This window comes from Chaetodon trifascialis, chromosome 13 (assembly GCF_039877785.1).
Source record: "Chaetodon trifascialis isolate fChaTrf1 chromosome 13, fChaTrf1.hap1, whole genome shotgun sequence".
Lineage (NCBI taxonomy): Eukaryota > Metazoa > Chordata > Actinopteri > Chaetodontiformes > Chaetodontidae > Chaetodon > Chaetodon trifascialis.
The window spans coordinates 5,769,879-5,790,080 of record NC_092068.1 but is presented as its reverse complement, the minus strand read 5'-3'; the positions used below and the strand labels follow the sequence as shown (position 1 = coordinate 5,790,080).

The following is a 20,202-nucleotide window of genomic DNA, read 5'->3' as shown; positions in this document are numbered from 1 at the left end:
TTCATTCTGCCTGCTGAGTACCTCCCTCTGCCTTTCTGCTGAGTCAGTAGGCAGAAGAAAGAATAGAGGAAGAGACCTATACAAACATAACTTAAGTTGACAATAATTACCACGATCACAGCGCTATATTTTACAATTCATGCTTTATGGCAGCATGTGTTCATATTTTCCTGTTATATATTAAAAACTCATTCAGTCGATACCATAATTGAAACACAAGAAAAGCTATTACAGTTGATGACAAACTATGTTTCTGCACCACGCTGCAGTTACAGCGATTGCTGCTGACTTCTATATTTAAACAGACCATGATCTTTGCCTTAGATTAACCATGTCCCATCAGTGCCTCAACATAACCATAAGTCAATCTGTGGTCACTGTGACTAGATTGCATTTCAAGACCACCTACAGTATTTTGACAGAAAACAAATGAAATAAGTTGTCAGTAAACACAAACATTTTTGCAACTTCCAAGTAACGCTAATTAACAGTAATTTCATCATTATGTTAATATAACATGTAATTACATTTTCTTCAAAACCTATTTGCTATTGCTTATTAGCTGCACATAAACATCATTTCTTGGAGACAGGGCTCAGAGGTGATTAGCTTAGCTTAGCATAAAGACAAAGCAGACTGTGAAACAGTTGGCCTTGCTCTGTCCAAAGTTCAAATATCCACCTCCAAACACCTCTAAAACTCTTTCGTGAAAACACTGTATCTATTTTGTTTCCTCTGTGATCTAAAAGTGTCAGTGTATTTTTTGAGTTACACACTGCAATTATTAAATGTGTCTGGATGGGTGAATAATTTCAAGCAAATAACTCTCTCTAAAACATTTTACATCATTATTTGTGTATATATAAAGAAATGAGACCGAACATTAGCATTGCTGGTTAGCTTCAGACGTTTCTGTGGGTGGATTTTTTAAATTTGAAAAACGCCAGTCTTTCCCTCCACTTCCAGCCTGTATGCTAACTTAAGCTGATTGCCTCGACTCCAGCGATGTACTTACAGCACAGACGTTAGAATGACAGATATAGAATACTACAACCTAAAAAACTACAACCTACAATTAGTGGCTGCTTGGAAGTTAGGAAAACCCATAGGAAAATCCAAACACCATGGTGTAATTTAAAGTCATTTGTAGTAAATGGGTTTGCCGAATCAAGACAGCAAAAATGAAAGTGTAGGTGTACTTAAGTTTAAGCAGAGCAGTGTCTCTGAGGGCTGCTGAAGTTCCTGGTTTGAAGCGTGACAGGAGGATATTTTCAGAAGTTTCTGCGATCCTCCATGCGCAAGGTCTCGGCATAATTACTGAATATTTATTTATGCAAATCGTTAGTGGGTGGCAAGCCTTGGCAATCAGTGCATTAGTGTGGGAATTCACCCCAAATATTCACCAGCCTTGCCTCCTCTCTGCCTGAACAGCATTTTCTAGGCTGCGGCTATCCTGAGGTACTGACACGTGGCGCGCAGACAGCGGTCCTCTGACCAATGCGTCTGTCAGCGAGGGTCGCACAGAGAGAAACTGTACACATGCAAACGGATTGACCTTCTCCTTCTCCTATAGATTCAACTTTGCTGCATTTTAGGCACAGTCAACCATCACATCCTGTGCACACATACAGACACAAACACACTCCAGACTTAGACTAAGAGCAATTTTAAAGACAGCCAGAAGCAATGTTTAGAGATTGGAGGTTATACATTGTACTGATGATATTTCAATTTGGTATTTTAAGGCAATATTTTAGATTTTACAACGTTTTTACTCATGCCATAAGCAAACTCCCACCACTGCACAATAATTTACACAAAGTCGCATGCAGACCCTGATACAGTACCACTTGTTAGCTTACTCTGGTATCAGGCTTATTACTGCTCTGTGTGCGATACCGCAGGCTAATCACACAGATAAATGCAGCTCAGGTGGAGCAGACAGATATGAGAGCAATTACAAGATAGACATCTTCTAACCTGCAGCAAGCCTATGTGATATGGAGATCTCAGCTTATCTGAGCCATGTTTGCCCAGGAGGCTATTGTCCAGACTCTGGACTAACTTTACTCCTGACCCACTCCAGATGACCTTTATGACTGATGTATCTATTGAATGCTACATTACGCTTTATGGAGACAAGCATTTGCCTGTAGTTCATCACTACACTACAAACTATTTTAAAATGGTCTTTATTTCCATGCCTAGACATTTTCAGTACAATCTGTTAGCCTATATCCTGTTTCCAGCTCCCGTAACTATTTCAGGAACTCGGGAACTTTACCTCTTTACTGGAGGAAACAGACTCTAAATTTAGTTCCTTTCAGCTGCTGCAATTTGTTTAATCCACAGGGTAACCACTTGGTGCCACTTGACCACTCTAAAAACAAAGTTTTTATGTGTTGGTCCCTGTTTTGTTAGCTCCTGTGCATGCATGATAGGACACACACGCATACACGTGCACACCCGTGATGCAATACACACTGTTCCACTAATCAACAGAGATAACATGTCAAGAAACACAGCAATGCGCCAACAAAGACTGCAAATTAGAAAACAAAAAGAGGTTTCAGAAGCTTAAGAAAAATCAGCTTTGCAAGGGCTTTGTGAGGAAGGAAAAGAATTCGACGCATTTGTTAGACCTCAAGGATACAGACGATGTGTCCTGGTGAGTAACGCTGAATGAAAACAAAAACTGTGTGTTCATAAGAAAACTCCAGGGCACCTTTGAAAACAAAGCTATGAAGTCAGTGCAAGAGAGAGAGGGAGTGATGACCAAAAGAGTAGAGAGAGACAGTAAACAAGAGAAAGGAAACTTTATTTGCTATTTGATTCATTGCAAAACCTTGAAACGCCACAGATTTGTTGTCATTCTCCTTTTCCACCTCTGCATGTCTCCTTTACATCCATTCATCAGTCCTTTCATCAGTGTCACAGTCACACTGTAGAACAGGTGAAGAACAACATGATGTCGCTGCTTTTTTCTAAAGTTCTTAGGAATGTTCAAAAGATTTAGTTCCCTGGTTTTGATCCTGTATCTCCTCAGTACCTGGAACTCTTTGGTCACAAAGGGGCATGAGTGGTCTAATGACGGCAATCATCCCTTTCAGAAACAAAGTTTGTCTCCTTGCTGTGACCAACAGCCACATACTGAGAATCGAGAACACCATCCCTTTCATATCCTTCAATATCCTCCACTGTTGCTGTTCTGTCGCATTCAACTTTCACAGTTCCACGCAACAACGACCAGCTAAAAATCTTGCCTACACTGAGGCGGTACGAGCTGCAGTGGAGAAAAGTACCTGGTACCAAAAGTGAGTGACGATCAGTCGAGCCTGGCTGGACCATGCAGCAGAAACAAGGCTCTACAGATGTGTGGTAAGCTCTCTAGGCGTGATCTGATCTGGAAAGAAATAGGCTAAAAGAAGGCTAAATTAACATATGAGATGAAATGAGATGGAAAACAATGGCTGGCACGGTCTGTTGTGCTTTATTGGTTTGCCTTATTGTAGAGTAACCTGAAGCTTTGGTAGCCTGGGGGAGCCATGTGATCACTCTGTTGTCCTCTCGGTTTACATGCAAACACGCAATCAATTTTATTTTTGCTTACCCCATCCATTCATCCCCTCTCGTCTAGGTTGCATCCCATCGCCCTGTGATTTATTTTCAATTCAATGAAATACAAAGGAGTTTACCTCCAGGGCAAAAAACAGATGGAAGCACACTCAGCAGACGTGAGACTTTATGATATCAAAATTAGAGGCCAACAATAAATTAACTGTTCAGGCAACCTCTGATATAACAGCTGATATACCAAGACAGCAATTACACTTAGATATGGATGTATATCTGCTCTTCTAAACACACACACACACACACACACAGAGAGAGAGAGAGAGAGAGAGAGAGAGAGAGAACAATCCTGCAACAGACAGGTTTCTCTTTTTGTTTGAATAAAGACAAACAACTGGAAATCCAAAGGAAGATGCCACGGTATCACCCAGACAGTTTGACTGACAGGTCACCACTGGGACGCGCAGTGCAAAAACACCATGGCAACAAGTACCTGGCACCAACTGAGGCAAAATCAAGCAGAAACCATAATGTTCATCTAATGGCGGATCCAGGCTTCCGAAACGTCCCTCCAGAAGATGACATAACAGACACTGCCTCCTCATCCTCTCACAGTCTCTAAGCACAGTAGAAATAAAATAAAACATGAGGGAAGCACTGGTTTGTTGCTGGTAGTTCAGAGAGTAGGCTTTCATATCAGGAATCAAGATCTCAGAAATTCTTGCTAAAGTCTGCTCCCAGAAAAGTCGAGGTGGTTTGTGTGTTTGCATACTTTTGTACTTCAATATATGTATTTCCAAACCTCACTGATGCCACCACACAACTGTTGCAACTGCTGTAAATACTAAAAGTTTGATCTTGAAATGCCAGAATCATGGTAATATGACTTGATCAACTTTTTACCTTCCGAATCAAACATTGAAGCATCAATGGTCAAATAACATCCTTCTTTCAATTAAACATCCAATAACTGTACAGTACACTCCTGTTCCTTAAAGGACAGGATGAAATGACTGTATGGGACAGATGTCCACTTCCTGCCACTTGGCACTGCCTCAGAGCTGGATTATAAAGACAGCCATATGCACCCTTTTTACCCCTCAGAAATATTAAAACTGAAATCAGAACAGAGTCAAACTGCCAAATTAAAGTGCATTTTATTGGTACGATAAATGACTTAAATGTCCTGACTGAACAGTAGAAATAAGAACTTGTGACCTGCAACATTTATCCTCTATCTCCATCACTTATGTTTTGCCAGAAATGACACATTTTGCTAATGTGTTTTCCCCTGTTCGGCTGCTTCTCTTCACTTTACCTGTCAGCACTTCAGTGCTGGAGGAGGGGTCTTTAACTGTTGCTGCACACCGTCTGTCCTCCTCTCTGCTCCGCTCATCTCAGGAGCAGGGCATAAACACTGGGGTTACTGCGGGTTAAACATGTCTGTGTGTCCGTCTCACAGAACACTCCCAGGGCACAACTACCACTTCAACTACGGCACAAATGTCTTTGTGTTGTGTGTCTGTGTGCGCATGCACCTTGTGTTTTAGTGTTTGCAGTTCACAGAAATACACATACGTATACTCGATTGCAGAGTGAACATGCGTCTGGAAAATTGCATGTGTGCATCTCAATTCTAGTGCCGGCAGGTGCATGCTTGTGTGTCTTTCAAACACATGCGTGTGTGTGTGTGTGTGTGTGTGTGTGTGTGTGTGTGTGTGCGTGTGTGTGGACATGTCTATAATCGCAGACACACAATGACATGAATAGTACTCCACACCATCATTGTCCAGGCTCCACTGGGTTTGGTTAAATGAGACAGAGCAATAGATGGGAGGCTTTAGTGTTCTGCTAACAATACAGCGCTGTGTAACACAATACTATTAGGACACGCACTGGCACTCACTCAGCACTCTGCAGACACCCCATTGTAAATCCTATGAATAATAATCTAAGAGTGAGTAAAGTTTGGGCCATTTGCTCGGCACAGCCGTTGTTGTTCTTGTAGAATTTAAAGTGAAAAAATGTTTCGTAATACAGGCCCAGCAGTAAATCTTAGCGTTGCAAATTGACAGTGTAATTATATAGTGCAGTGTAAAAGTAAGACTGATAATTACAGTGTGAGCGTGTGCTTGTGTGTGAGAGTGAGATTAGGTGGATGGTTGGGAGGAGGATGGAGGGATGAGATCTTGGCCGTGGTGGAGCAGGAAAGGTGTAGGAAAGAAAAATAGATGCTCACTCATGTTATCGTGGTTTAATTAACACTAATCCCAGGGGCAGACCTGTGCATGCGTGTGCTGGAGAGTGTGAGTTCCTGCGTGCTCTGCAGCAGTGCCCTCGGCTGTGTCCACACACAGCGTGTGTTCAGAATGATAAGCATACAAATCATCATTATCATCTAAAATAAAACGACGCTTTTAAAATTATTTTTCTACATACACTAAACTGTCTGCAGCAGAGCGTCTAAATACAGTATATGTGTGGGTGAGGTGGGATAATGAGTGGTGACTTATTATTTGGTCAGTGTGATGAATCATTTGCTCTCAGGTCAGAGGGAACTCAGGGGCTGAACACTCCTCTGATTGGATTTTTACACTGGAGATGTAAATAGATTTATGGAGAGGTTTGCTGAGTCTTTACTCTCCATTAGGATGACTGCGAGACGAATGTGTGTTTCCATACAAAAACTCTTCCACTAATCCAGCCGGATGCATTCAGATCACTGCAGTGATATTGTCAAGTTGGATTTTACACAAATTCATCTTTACACTGAGTAGTACTCCCAGTGGTTAGGGGCTCAGTGCCATGCTCAAGGGCACTTTGGCAGTGGCCTGTAGGTGAACTGGCACCTCCCCAGCCACCTGGACTTGAGCCAGTCACCCTCCGATGCCCAATCCAACACCTTCTGGACTGAGCTACTGCCCCTAACAAAATGTTTCCATGGACAATGGAGCCAGCGACATAAATGATAAAACCAGCTCATTTATCCATGCCGTCACAGGAGCATCGTCTGATCCTGCACTCCTACAATCAACCACAATGACAAAAAAGAGCATTTTGTGATCTGCTGCCTCTTTGCTTAAGGGAACATTTTGGGAAATGCACTTCTTTACTTTCTTCCTGAGCGTGAGATACCACTGTCATGTCTGTGGAGGCCTGGGTTCGTAGAAAACTGCAAGCAGCAAGAAGCAGCTGTCCAGGCTCTCCCCAAAGTTCACAACAGAATATGCTAAATATTAATATGAGATTTTTAAAAATCACTAATATCAGTCCCCAAAGTCCACCATCAGTCAGGCTCTAGTCAGTACAGATAGAAATCTCTGTTACATATGTACTGAACTCTTTACGAGTGCAGGAGGCTGAATGTGTATTGAGGCCTGGGGCGTCCTTCAGTAAAATGGTGAGTTTCCTGGAACCTCACACTTTCATTTTGAGACGACTGGGTTCCTTCAGTTCTGATCCCATCTAATCTGTCGCTTTTCACAATAGTTAATTCAACTCTCCGCTGTCCTGCTTTGTGGTTTATCTCAGGAATAAACAATCACGCAAAGTAGCACGGCAACTCCCGTGCGAAGGAGTAACAGTCAGAAAATTAAATTGGAAAGATCAGATCTCATTTTATGGTAAATTAATCCATGAAAAAAAACAGAAGCTCAATGGAAAAGATGTCTGATGTGTTCAGGTGAAGCCACAGAAAGGGAAAGAACAGTGCATTGTTTTTGTTCTCTGCTCTACTGACAGCCAGCAGGCCAAAACAATCCAGTTCACTTCAACCGTTCTGTAATCAATGGACTGATCAATAAAATCTTTGGATGTTTCCACAAAGTGCAGAGAACTGAAAAGAGGAACCGTTTTATTTTCACCACCATTTAACACTCCAGACCAGAGTAAGTGCCAGGATCTTTCTAGAAACACTCTTTTTCTGCTTCACTCTCCAAGATTTTACCATCGGATGTGACATGAATTCCCTCTTCTACTCAGTCCAAATTCATTTTTAAACAATCCTGCTGTGTTCAATAAAATTCAGCAAAGAGTAGGAAAGATTCAGAGGGTAACATGTGACCTGATCACACACTGCAAAGAAGACAATAATAATAAAAGCAGCATATGAACAGACACCTTATTGTGCCTTATTTCAAAATTATGTCAGAGCAGAGTCATTCTGATGAAGCTGCTCCAGAGCCTGAGACAACGCTCTACAACTGCTTTCTCAGGCTGAGTGGTACTCGTCCTGATGAGTAAACAGATTTCTGTGTGTAAAATTGTTGGAGCACTCCTTTAAGAAAACCAGACCCATTTCTGAAGCCTTGTCAGTGGCCCAGAGAGGCTGCAGCATCCCTGTTCAAAATGTCGGATGAAACAAACAAAATGCAAATGATATTCCTCTGTTGGCAGCGTGGATAAAAATGTCACGCTTGTTATGTATGCGGAGGTCATTAGAAGGAAACGATTTTCTTCAAATCAGACGATGAACCGAATGTTTTCTTTAAATTTGAAGGCATCTACCTACAACATGAAACAACAGCGTGAGCTGATTGAGCGGAAGGTTTGATTTTTCAAAGGTCAGAGAGTCAGCAAATTCATGAGGAATCAACCTCTGGAGATCTTTCCACTGTCATGTCTTATTAGTGTGATGTGAAACGAAAGCGACGACAAGAACAAATATGCTGCTAACGGTACTGTGGCCAAATAACACTAATTTGATGTCCGACTGGAGTTGCTTCTTACCTGCCATGTCGGTGGCGAAGGGTCGGTCTGGCCTCCAGCCGGTGTACCAGCCCACAACTTTACCTCCAGACACCAGGGGGCGCTCATACGCTCTACCGCCTACAAATCCCACAGGCCAGACAGACACAAATCGAGTGCTGCGCATCTGCAAAGAAAGAAGAAGAAAAGTGTAAACTGCTTCCACTCAAGCTGAACACCTTTTCATACATCTCAAGCGTAAAGATGGCTACTCAACCCAAATGAGACAGAGCTGTCCACTGTCCTCTGACATGCTGGACAACTCATGGAACATTCGTGAAGCTCTTTGATTTGAGAACAGTAGGAGGAAGATCTGCTCTAACAGTCGTGACGCCATTGAAGGGCTTTTTTCTGATTCACGTTCATTTTTCAAAGCTGACATGATGTCTGAGCCGGCGGGCGATGTCCACTCTGAGTGGACACAATAAAGCCAAAAAAAACAAAAAAAACGCAAAAAGTCCTTAAATGAATAACTTGTGTCAGTTGGCATGGGTGATTAGAGATCTTTAATTTCTTCTGAAATGTGGGTGAGAGCGGCATGCAGGGAGTCTGTGGCTAACTGAATCCAAGCCTAAATGAAGCAGTGCTGTGCGGAGCTGCCTTCCATTTTCACAGTGAGTGAATTTGCACACAGCCAGAAGCAGTGCGACGATAAATGAGATGGAGAGGGACCGAGATAAAAGACGGGGGGGTGAGGGGGTGGACTCTGTGAGGACGGCTGAGTTTTGTGTTCGAGTATGAGACATCTGTATCTCAGAGTTGTGTGTGGATGCATACGTGTGTGTGTGTGTGTGTGTGTGTGTGTGTGTGTGTGTGTGCGTGCGTGCGTGTGCGTGTGTGATATTCTGTTCTCCAACCCTGGCCACCCTGAAGCCCATTCATTCAGACGCTGCTGCTCATCGCTCAAACAAACAGCCTCCAGCCAGTCGCTCATGACAAAACAACAGAACAAAACCAAATCAGGGAGCAGCACTGCATAACTGCGCCCAGACATCACACCGAGGGCTCGCTTCTGAAGCCACAGGAAACCGAGCGTAGGTACAGAGCCGTATGTAGAGAAGACGTCGACTGATAGGTTGGATAAGTAGGTTTAAATTTCATTGTTAAGTTTCACGTTCAGTTCCACATTTCTGTATCTATTTAGGTATTTATTACTTTACCGACTTACATGTACAGTTCAACAAGTCAAAGATAGTCCTATTCCTATGGTGCATGATATTTGTTGGAGGGGTCGGGATGATATGGGCCTGTTAATCGGCTACATGTATAACATGATCCACAGAAAACTTGACAGTCTCGCTGTGTTTTTCAGGTTTGCAAAACATCCACAAAATGAAGAACAATCAGGTGAAGGAAAGGTTCATGTTGATGTATTAGTGATGGGAAGAACTGTCAGTCTGCCATTGACAGCCCAATTAAAGGAAGTCTGCCTCAAGCAAAGTGCATATCGAACCTTTCCAGAGCGCCACGACAGAAGAGAACGTGGAGACGGAGCTGCCAGGCAAGAAAATGTAAAACACCGTTTATATGAACGTGCAGCTCAAAGTCACGAGCGGCTGCAGAAGCCTCGAGCTGATATGTTAACTGAACTGATTGGAGGTTGGTGGTCAAAGGTCAAAGGTCACTGTGACCTCACAAGGCAGGTTTTGGGCCAGAACTCAAGAATTCATACTAATGATGGCAAAATTTCACACAAATGTCTTATAGTCCCTCATCTTCTGTGCCACCACGCTGAAGATGAGGGACTTTTTACAACGTGTAGCTTCTTTGCAGCAACATCCATATTTGAAGCATTGTGGTAACTTTTTATGCTGATAGGCTAACCACGTCCCAGCTCTGCAGTTAAGGCACAGACATGACTTATATTAATCTTTTCATCTCAGTCTTGGAGTTAATGACCCAAAATGCTAAGTATCCAGCCCTTTGTGTAAATTCCAGACAAACTATTAATATAAAAACATTGCCTTCTGTGCACTAGAGACAACAGTTACAAGGAGTTGAACAAGCAAACGTAAAAGCTTTCACGAAGTGGCTGAATCCCTGCGGTGTTAAAGCGATGCAATAAAGAACAGGAAATTGATATTTATTTATATCAACCTGTCAGACATGATAACTGTAACGATTCATCTTCCAATAAATAACATGACGTGCAGAGATGGCTCTGTCTTTACACCCAGCACTTCAAGAAGAGGCATCTCTTGCTTTCCCTCACCTCTACCTTCTCCTTCATTTCTCTCTTTCTTTCCACGTCTCTTGCCCTGCACACCTCTCTCTGCTGCCCGGGCCCTTGAGTGACGTCAGCAGCTTTGAAGCCCTTTCCCTGTTAATGCTGCAGCCCCTTGACTTGTGACGCTGAGACCTTTCCCCCTCCTCCCTCTTTTGCTGCTGCCTGCCTTTCTTGCTCAGGTCATTTTTCAAAGCGCTCCCACTCCTCTGATTTTTTCAAAAAAGAAATAAATAAAAAACAGATGAAAAGAGAATGAGAGACAGGAGAAGAAAGGGAGGCTGACTCTGCGTGTTGGTTGTTCCCAGATCATTCCTGGAGTACGATCGTTATTTTGGCTTAGCGGTTAAGTCTTAGTTTGACTGCTAATGATGGCCTGGTTTGAGTGCTGCACCTCAACACTCAGTACAGTTTCACTTTATTAGAGAGTTAGAATGGAAACAGGGTCCATGGGTACGCAAACATATTCGGAAACACTGGTAATATCTGCCTTTGTTGTCTTTAGCTTTTCAGTTTTCAGAGTCTTCAAAAGTCAAAATCAAACAATTTTCAAGCACTTTCCCACAGGTACAGTTTTCTTAAGTGTCATCAAGCCAAAATGTAGATTTTTCTCTGCGGTGAAGAAAATACACAATGGTTTGTTTGGATCCTGTAGAAGGTCACATCTCCTTTCTGTGCTATTTTTGCCTCAAAAAGATTCAAAAACTGATTTTAGTGGTTCAGAACAAATTACTTTCACATTCGCTGCTACTTATCTGAAAATCAGAAGCAAAGCCCACTGCCAGCTCCGTGAGTTGTTCATTAAACCAATCAGGATGTGATAGACAGAGTAACATGTCAATAGTCCATTGTATAGCTGAGTTAAAACAACACCTGCCTGCAACAAATCCCTGTTGAGCTTCAGCAGACTGCATTAAATGAGTGAGATGAAAGCTGCAGGCTGGCAGTGCCAGGCTACATCAACAGCACATTACACTGCTTACTCTACTTGTTTTTATAGCTTTCATTTTTCCATTATAACTGGACTGTGTCCAGGCTACACAGTTATCTGTGTAAAGTGAGTCTGTCTATCCAGGGTGTCACATTAGACTCAGAATCAGACTGAGGACCTTCCAGATCTTCCTGTTACAGAGTCTGAGGATGAAAATCCCATTAAGATGACAGTTACAGAGCAGGCGTATGACAGATGATCAGGGGATGTCCAAGTTCAGCATCAGTTTAATCAAGCACGACATTTTAACAACATTATAAGATGGTAAGAAAAAATCTATTAAAGCAGTTTTGCAGTCAGTTTTTACCAGAAAGATACTGTGCTTAGGTCCTAGCAGCTCACTACAGATGTCTCAATTTTCATTTTCAACATCGGTGCAGGCCGTCTTATCAACAACAACTCAATGTCAAAATGTTTGCCGGGAGCCAAACAAAGCTGTGGGGGTGACAGTGTTTCAACAGATGGTACATTATTCTGCTCGGTGGCGACTGCTTTAGCACATGCTGCTTTTCATGCCACCATCTGCAGATTACTGCTGGCACAGGAAAAGTTTGCAACACAGACTTGTAGTTATACCTGTATTCAGGCTGGCTGAGCATACAGCATGTGCTGCTATAAAGCAATGACCTGTGGACAGGTACAAAGAAAAATCAATAATGTGACCAGAACAGACACAAGGAAACAGAACAAGCACGGGCCAGTATTTGAGAATAATCTGATGTTTTAGGGGAATTTAAGCCTTCTGATTTTGATGTGATTTGCTGATTATTCCATGAGCTCAGTGTGTTACCTGTAAAAAGAGTCTTTCCTAAAGCAGGTGTGTTATGGCGTTCATGAGGAGTCAACAAGTTCAGGATGAGGTCAAATTCAATGTCAGCCAAAGTTCCAAATTTGCATAAAGGATGACAGTTTTCAGACAAGACCTTTTTATATAAATGAATACCGACCATTATTAGAGATGTACATCTGTAATTATCTCCACTAATGAACCAAAGAGCTGAACGGTAAAGGTGGAGACAGCAGCATTTCTATAAAATGACAGAAATGAGGAACATTACTTCAACAATCCTCTTTTTACAACTTAGCGAAAAGCCTGCATGTTCCAGTAGACATATTCAAATGATTAGAGTTTATCAAAGTGGGTCATTCCTCTCATCACACACTGATGTCCATCTGATAAACAGCTCTGGAACCAGTGACAGACAACCCTTCCAAGGCCAACATAGAATAATGAATGTGAAAATGAACGCATACCTTTTCCAACCGTCCAAACCGAGCAGATCGTTCAGCGTGTGCCATGACATATTGATTTGGTTTGGAACAATGGAGACGACAGCAGGTACAGGCTGAGTACTGAGACTGGTTTGAAGTTCCAGACGGTTTAAGCGGTTGACTTGTGCAAAGAACAGAGTGACTGCCTTCACACAACCACCTCGTACAAATGACTTTTGTATAGTACTAATTTGCAAAAGCACACATATTCTGAAAGAAATTTAATGCGATCAAAATTATATTTTTCTGCAAAACATTATTAACTCTACAACTATTATTAAAGTTGCAAAATGTTGATATTGATCTTATCTGCAAAATGTTTACACAACGTATTTGTTGCCCAACAACAGCCAGCCACGTGATAAAAACCACTATTATTGGTCATATTTATATTATTACTGTGATTATCATCGTTGTCATTGCTGTGCATATCGCGCTTTCTCTCTCTAAACTCAACCAGTCGAGGCAAATGGCCGCCCACCCACAGCCTGCTTCTGCTCAAGGTTTCTGTCTGTTAAAAGGATGTTTTTCCTTGCCACTGTCGCCAAAGTGCCTTCTCATGGGGGAACTGTTGAGTTTCTGTACATTAACTTTAGTTGTGATTTGGTGCTATATAAATAAACTGAATTGAACTGAATCACAAATAATTCCATACCTTTACGCAGAGGGACCATGTTTTCCAAATTCTGGGAAGTACCCCAGAAAAGGTTTGACATATATGGGATCTGCTCTGTAATGACTGGTGCAGAAGATGTGACATTTATGGCACATGACTTGCTGTTCAGTCTGCACATCAACATGACTGAAGGGTTAAACAAAGAGCTATTTGTGCGATGAGCCTCAAACAAATGACCAGCAGCAGCCTCATGAAAGCTGACCACAGATCATCGTGACAAACATCAATCACACTTCATACAGGCGGGTAAAGACTTATTGAATTTGCCTTCCAGAACTTAGCTGCTCTTAGTATGAACTCAGTCACAAGTAGTCTCCTGACTTGTCTGCTGTGACTGTGGCTGTGTATTCATCCCTTTAAAGCCTTAATGCTAACCTGTGACTTGGCTCCTCTGTTTCTGGCTCAGGTTTTATTTACTGCCAACTCAGAAGCAAACCAGGAACTCTTATTTCTTTCATTTATTGATTTTACTATCAACTCACATTTTTACTGCTAATAAAACCAGTTTCAAAACACTGACTTCCACTTTAAGTTTCCCGAAGATTTTATACCTTTATCTGACACAAAACACTTACCAACACTGCAACAATGTTGGGGAAATATGTAGTTAAAGAAAGAAATCAACAAAACCTTGAATGTAATCCTCTGAACAGCTATTTGATACTTATTTTTCACTGGAAGTTGAGTAAAATCCATATTTTTAAAGCAATGTACAAATGATTGTTAGAGTGGGAAGGAAAGCACACACCCCATCTTTCAGGCCAGGGACGCAGCTATTTGAAATCAATACAGTGTATTAATCACAGCTTAGAGTAAGAAAATGACAAAGATGTCTCAAGAAATGGCTTAAAAAGGAAGAACACAAATATAAGAAGAAAGAATGTAAAAACATATCTCAGTGACGATTCACACTGTTTCCAGTCCCTCTTGGAACAATGGTAAGTATGTATGCACAGTTAGCTGCACGCCGGATCTCAGTCTTGCACTGTGTCTCCACAGAGTAGGTCACGGTCTCAAAGGAGCTATGAGTGCTACATGTCATTCCTACAGTCAACAGTAATCCAGTCCATATCTGAGAACCAGCTCTCTCAGATAGCCAGAAAGGACAGAGTTCACCCATATGATCAGGTGTGCCATCAAGAACCAGCTCCCCTACAGGGACTGAACTAGGGAAGGAAAAATAGTAAAGGTTGCTGTGCGAACTCACAGCGGGATTTTCTGGAGATAATGTTTTTTTTTTCTTTTTTTTTTTTTCTTTCTAGTCTCCACAAGAATACATCTCTCCTTGGGGTGTAAAAACTCAACAAAGTGTGTGAGTCCACACATTCAATCTCCTTTTCATTGTCTGTGAAGCAGCTACACAATTTAAATCTGAAGAAAACAGTTTTAGTTCACTGGTTTCTGCTGCTCGGCAAATAATTTCCTTATTGGACATCAATCCTATTTCAAATGCTGAACACTGACTGGGGTCCCAGTGCATCATACCCGAGCATTCAGCTGAATGGAGCTCTTCACCCTGCACGTGAGGTACCATTTACTAATGTTTTCTATTGTTAAATGCTACACAAACACATTTCAGAGAATCATTTCATGCCAAGTCAATTTTACTTACCCTGCTATGACAAACCAGAATCTGCTGTGAATTCCTCAGTGTGAGGAAAAACTTCAAAGCCACAAAAACCCTTTCAAGGACAAAAAGAAAAGGTGGGAAAAGGCAACAGAGGAGGGACTTGCTAAATATTGTATATTAAGAATGGACAGAAATAAGACACAATGTGAAGACACAGAATGACAACGTGTGCTCAGGATCAGAGAGGATCGACTTCCAGCAAACAAGCTCCTAGTCCAAGTCTAAGTCCTAAACTTCATGTTTTGAGTCTTGAATGAGTTATGACATATGCATTTACAATCCAGTAATCCTATGGAGAGTGAAATGGAACTAAATCCATGCATGACAATAGGAAATGGGAATGATTCAAAGGAAATACATCCTTTCTTCTACCTCTCCTGACAAGATCTGATCACAACACCAGCTCTTTGCCCTCACTCTCCACACTCATTTTGCTCCACTGATGAATCTGGAAAGACCTTTTCTCTGTACTGTACCTCAGTAGGCTGTATAGCTGGAGCCACCAGCGGACACTGCCATGTGTCACAAAAGCCCCTGTCTTATTATCAATATGGATATCTTCACCAGAGGGCAGACGCTGCGCTGAGATAACAAATAATTCATCTTAGGCACACATGAAAAATAATTTCAGATGCAGCTTGGTGCACAAGAACTTCTAAGTCCTGACAAATTACAGCACCAGCAGCTCAGTCAGTAAACGCGTGCTATTTACAAGTAAACAAAAGAAAAGCTGGGGGTGAAAAATACAATGCTGAGAGGAATCACATTTCATCTGACTTGCAGCCAGGGCACTCTGTCTCGGAGCACTGAGGCTCAGTCGGGTAATCAACTCTGACTCCTTCGCCTGCAAACAAATAGGTGAGAAGTGAATTGTGTGTACACACAAAGAGACTCTTAATGATGAAGTATATGAAATCCATTATGGATGTTCTCGTTTCCTACCTCCTGCCCTGGAGAAAGAGCTGTCATTGTGTTGTTTGCGCACCGGGACGAGTGTTCGGGTGGCTGGGCCGGGTGTGATTTTAATCAAGCGTATTTTTATCTGTGTGTTATTAATATGCATGGCAGAGGCAATCGGAGAAGGGAGGGAAGAAATGAGCTGGGAGAAAATGAATGAATCAAATTAGAGAGGCTGGGGATGGGCTATGAAACTGTGATGCAATGGTGCATGATATGTGTGCAGGTCGAATGCTTTATGGGTTTATATGAAAGAAGATGAAAGGATGAAGGCACGAGTGTTATTGAGTGTGTGGCTATGTGTGTTGTTGTGAATGCTGGAGTATGAAAACTGAGTGATTTCTGTGAGAATATCCAACAAACCTGTAATATACTGTAATGTCACAGTGTTTCTTTTAAAACAGAGGAACTGGCTGTTTCTATGCATATAGTCTACATGTATTTGTGTGTATATACCGTACTGCAATGTCATTTAGTGCACATAACTAAATATTTATGGTAAGACCCAGAGGCTTTGTCACAAAGCAGTGATTATGGCTCAAGATAGCTGGTTCCTTTCCCCTTTAAAAAGTCACACATCACTACTAATGCTTGTATTATGCATTAAATAAACAGCCCATCTCCACCAGAAAAACATCCAAAAGTCTTTTCTTTGCATGTACGCCATTATGACCCATACGAATGTTTATTATTAAACCCTCTGACATCAAGTGGCATTAGTAATTATGATGGGACCAAAGGAGGAAGTCAGGCAATTTAGTATAAAAAAAAAAAAAAGAAAGTGCATATGCAGAAGAAGGGGTGAGTGGATGAGTCAAACAAACCGGAGAGACCGCTGTTTGTGTCCTATGTGAAACCAAAAGCCAACACTGACCCATTTTAACTTATGTAAGTACAAGAGCTGTGTAACCTACAAGGCAGTAATGTTTTTAAGCCAAACCACAATGTGTTTCTAAACCTAGCCGTGTAGTTTAGTTGTTTCAAGCTTAGAGAACTGCAACAGTTTCACAATGTTAACCATGTGACAACATAGGTCCAGTATACCTATCGATGGTACTCCCCGACCATTCATATGTGTTGTTTGGGCAACCCACTGACTTGACTCTACACACAAATAACATGCACGCAGGATGCATGTACGTATATTAACTAAAGAAGATACATAATGTGAAGAGATCTTTAGAGGTGTTCATAGATGTAGCTTTTCGCTTTGGAGCCCTGCTAGCTCACAGTACATTTAGGTTCCTCAAGTTGACTACAACAGGCTCCACTACCACAGCATTTACTATGCAAGACATAGTTGATGATTTATTAAGGTGGTTCGGAATTAGTTCTATACCATTTTGTATCATCTCAAAAAAATAAGTTGAACTATTCCCTTTAAAGCTCCAGCTAATGTTGTGCTCATCCTAAATCATGGATAATAGCCAGAAATCAATAATGCTGGAATAGGAGACAAAATTGACAAACTAAAAAGGGGATCACAAAGCTCCACCACTGCATCCACAGTAAAACCCATGGAAACCAATACCTCACCCTAGAAGAAGACAGATCTCATCACTTGATCCTGCTCACCAAAATTCATGGAGAAATATCAAAATGTCTGAGTAATACAGAACCTCCTCTGTAGATAGAACAAAATGACAAAATGTCAGTGTCAGTTTTACTTCAATAAAAGAGGTTTAATGAATACCAGCTTGTGTTTGCCATCCGTAAATGTAAGACAATTGCTGTTGCATGAAGTGGTGAATCAGGGCAAAAAGAGGTTTTGATGAGGGAGTAGAGAGGAGGGTGTATAGTTAAACTACAAATTCAGAAAAACATAGCATTGGAAATAAGCAGAGAGCTGGTGCATAACACCTTTTTACATTTACACTGGCCCTTGAAAGCCTTCAACCTTCCCATCACCTTCCTCTCTCCCCCATTCTTATCCTCCCACCAACCCAACCACGGACAATTTCTCCCACCGAGGTTCATCTCCTTTCTGCTTCGCTTCCCTGACATTACAACCCCCCCATCCTCGCTTCTCCCACTACACTATGTAATTATGATAATTGCTCATAGGGGTTTGAGGAAATTGAATTTCCCATTTCACTCTGGTTCCTTTATCCCAGCAGTTTCTCTTTGTGCCACCCCCCATCGCCCCATGATTCTCTGCAGGCCTGGAGTCTGCTGCTTGGACATCAAATATATCTTTAATGTTTGCTCATATGTCTTTGGTCTATTTCCTTGAAAGACAGAAATTATCTTAGGCAGTTCCCCAATAACAACTGACTCCTCAATAGGATCTATAACATACGAGAGAAAAAAATGTACAATGAAAATCCAGATTAATTTAAAATATTCATCAAAGTAACAACATTTTCTTAAAGTTTCTGAACCCTCGGTTCAAAATTGAAAATACATTTGCTGCATTTCTGCACAGCAGAGGATTTCCACCACTAAAACACCTGAAAAGCCCTCACACCATATCAGAACTAAAAAATGAACAGTAGATCCGGTGCAGCACCATTCCGGAAAGGTGTCCCAGAGTCACACTTCAGCACAGAGCATTTTCCTAAGTACCTGCTCCCTAAAATAGTCACTGTGACTGCTGTGGAGCTCTCAGGGCCGGGGGAGTTCAATTATTCAAAAAAGGTCTGACGAAAGTCTTGCCTGGCTGACAGGCTGCTGCAGCTGAATCACACAGCCCTGCCATGCTGCCGTCAGCTGAAAAACCCTCCATTCCCAGAGTCAGCTTTTCAGGAATGAAGGAAAAAAAAAAGAAGCACAGCTTAATTTTCCTGATAGCTTGTTTCTCAGCCAAGATTGAATGGCTTCCTCCATTGTAACTGACCCCAGACCGACAGAACTGGGGTCATAGTAATGCACTTAATGCTAAATATCCTTGATCAACTATTCATACATCATCATAGAGGAGATTCATGAGTAGTTTCATCAGATGACTCAGGTTTATTACAACTTGGCTTCTTATTTTTGAAGCTTTGCCCATCATTACTGGTTATGTTAACACTGTGCTCATAAAAGTAATTGCGGAGATCCAACAGAGGATGAGCAGTAAAATGATCTGTTGTCATAAACAAGGCAACAGGTTAGCTATTGTTGGCTAACAACTAAGCTAACATAAACACATGGATGAATCTATGAACTACAAGCGAGACAAAAGTCTTGTCATCTTCAAGTTCTTCATACTCAAGCCACTCCCACACCCATACAGATCATTCTGTGGTCGATCTGATCTGGGATCAGATTAATGCTCCTTGTGTTTGATCTTGTGGGTAGAGATGGCTACAGATGTTTTTCCTTGTCACTTTAATGAGACAGAAAACAGCTTCAATGTCATGTAAGCACCATTTTAGCTGCTGTTATCACAAGAACAGAGAAAAGATTATGTAGAGCATGTGTCTTGGAGAGATGGATGCATTTACACTTTTTTAATATATAATAATCAGATTTCCGTCCATCCTGACATCCTGCTTCTTGGATGCAGCTACCCTTAGCTTGTGGGTAAGAGATAGACTTGGTTGATATGTTATCACCACCTATGAAAATCATACCCAAACTGTGAACTGTGAATAAACTGAAAACAAGCATGAATCTGCATTATTGTGTATGAGAGAACTACTTTTTTGTTACTAGACTGCCAAAGTAAAATCTCGCTCCCTGTTGATTTTCCTTCTCCTGTGCTACTGAGCATATTTTGCTAAAATAACCCAAAAGCCATCAGTGAAGCCTCATTCAGCGAAGCTTAATTTCCAACCCTATAAGATTTCCTTTATTCTGGTTACACCTAAATTTTACTGTTAACTGACATTTTGACTGCTGTTTAACTGTCCTCACAAGAATACATATGGTAGAAACTGTGAGTATCTGAAACTCTTTTTGAATGACTGTTGATTTAAAGGTGATACACAAAAACCTGCATTATTCCAACTTCATAAGCACCATGTTAATGTGGTCTAACGTGACCACATGACGACAACCCTTTGCTTCTAGAGGGGAAAATGCTAAATCACCCTCAGGAACCCACAGGAAGCACAGTGTGTGTGTGTGTGTGTGTGTGTGTGTGTGTGTGTGTGTGTGTGTGTGTGTGTGTGTGTGTGTGTGTGTGTGTGTGTGTGTGTGTGAGCAAT

General features: G+C 41.6%; 1 protein-coding gene across 1 annotated transcript in view; it reads right to left on the bottom strand.

Annotated features, from left to right (window-relative positions):
* The window catches only part of b3gat2 (beta-1,3-glucuronyltransferase 2 (glucuronosyltransferase S)), a 41,359-nt gene that overhangs the window by 14,935 nt on the left and 6,222 nt on the right, over positions 1-20,202 (bottom strand). The window contains exon 2 of the mRNA XM_070977250.1: positions 8,302-8,446. Within this exon, the coding sequence (XP_070833351.1) occupies positions 8,302-8,446 (145 nt within the window). The remainder of the gene's footprint in view (positions 1-8,301; positions 8,447-20,202) is intronic.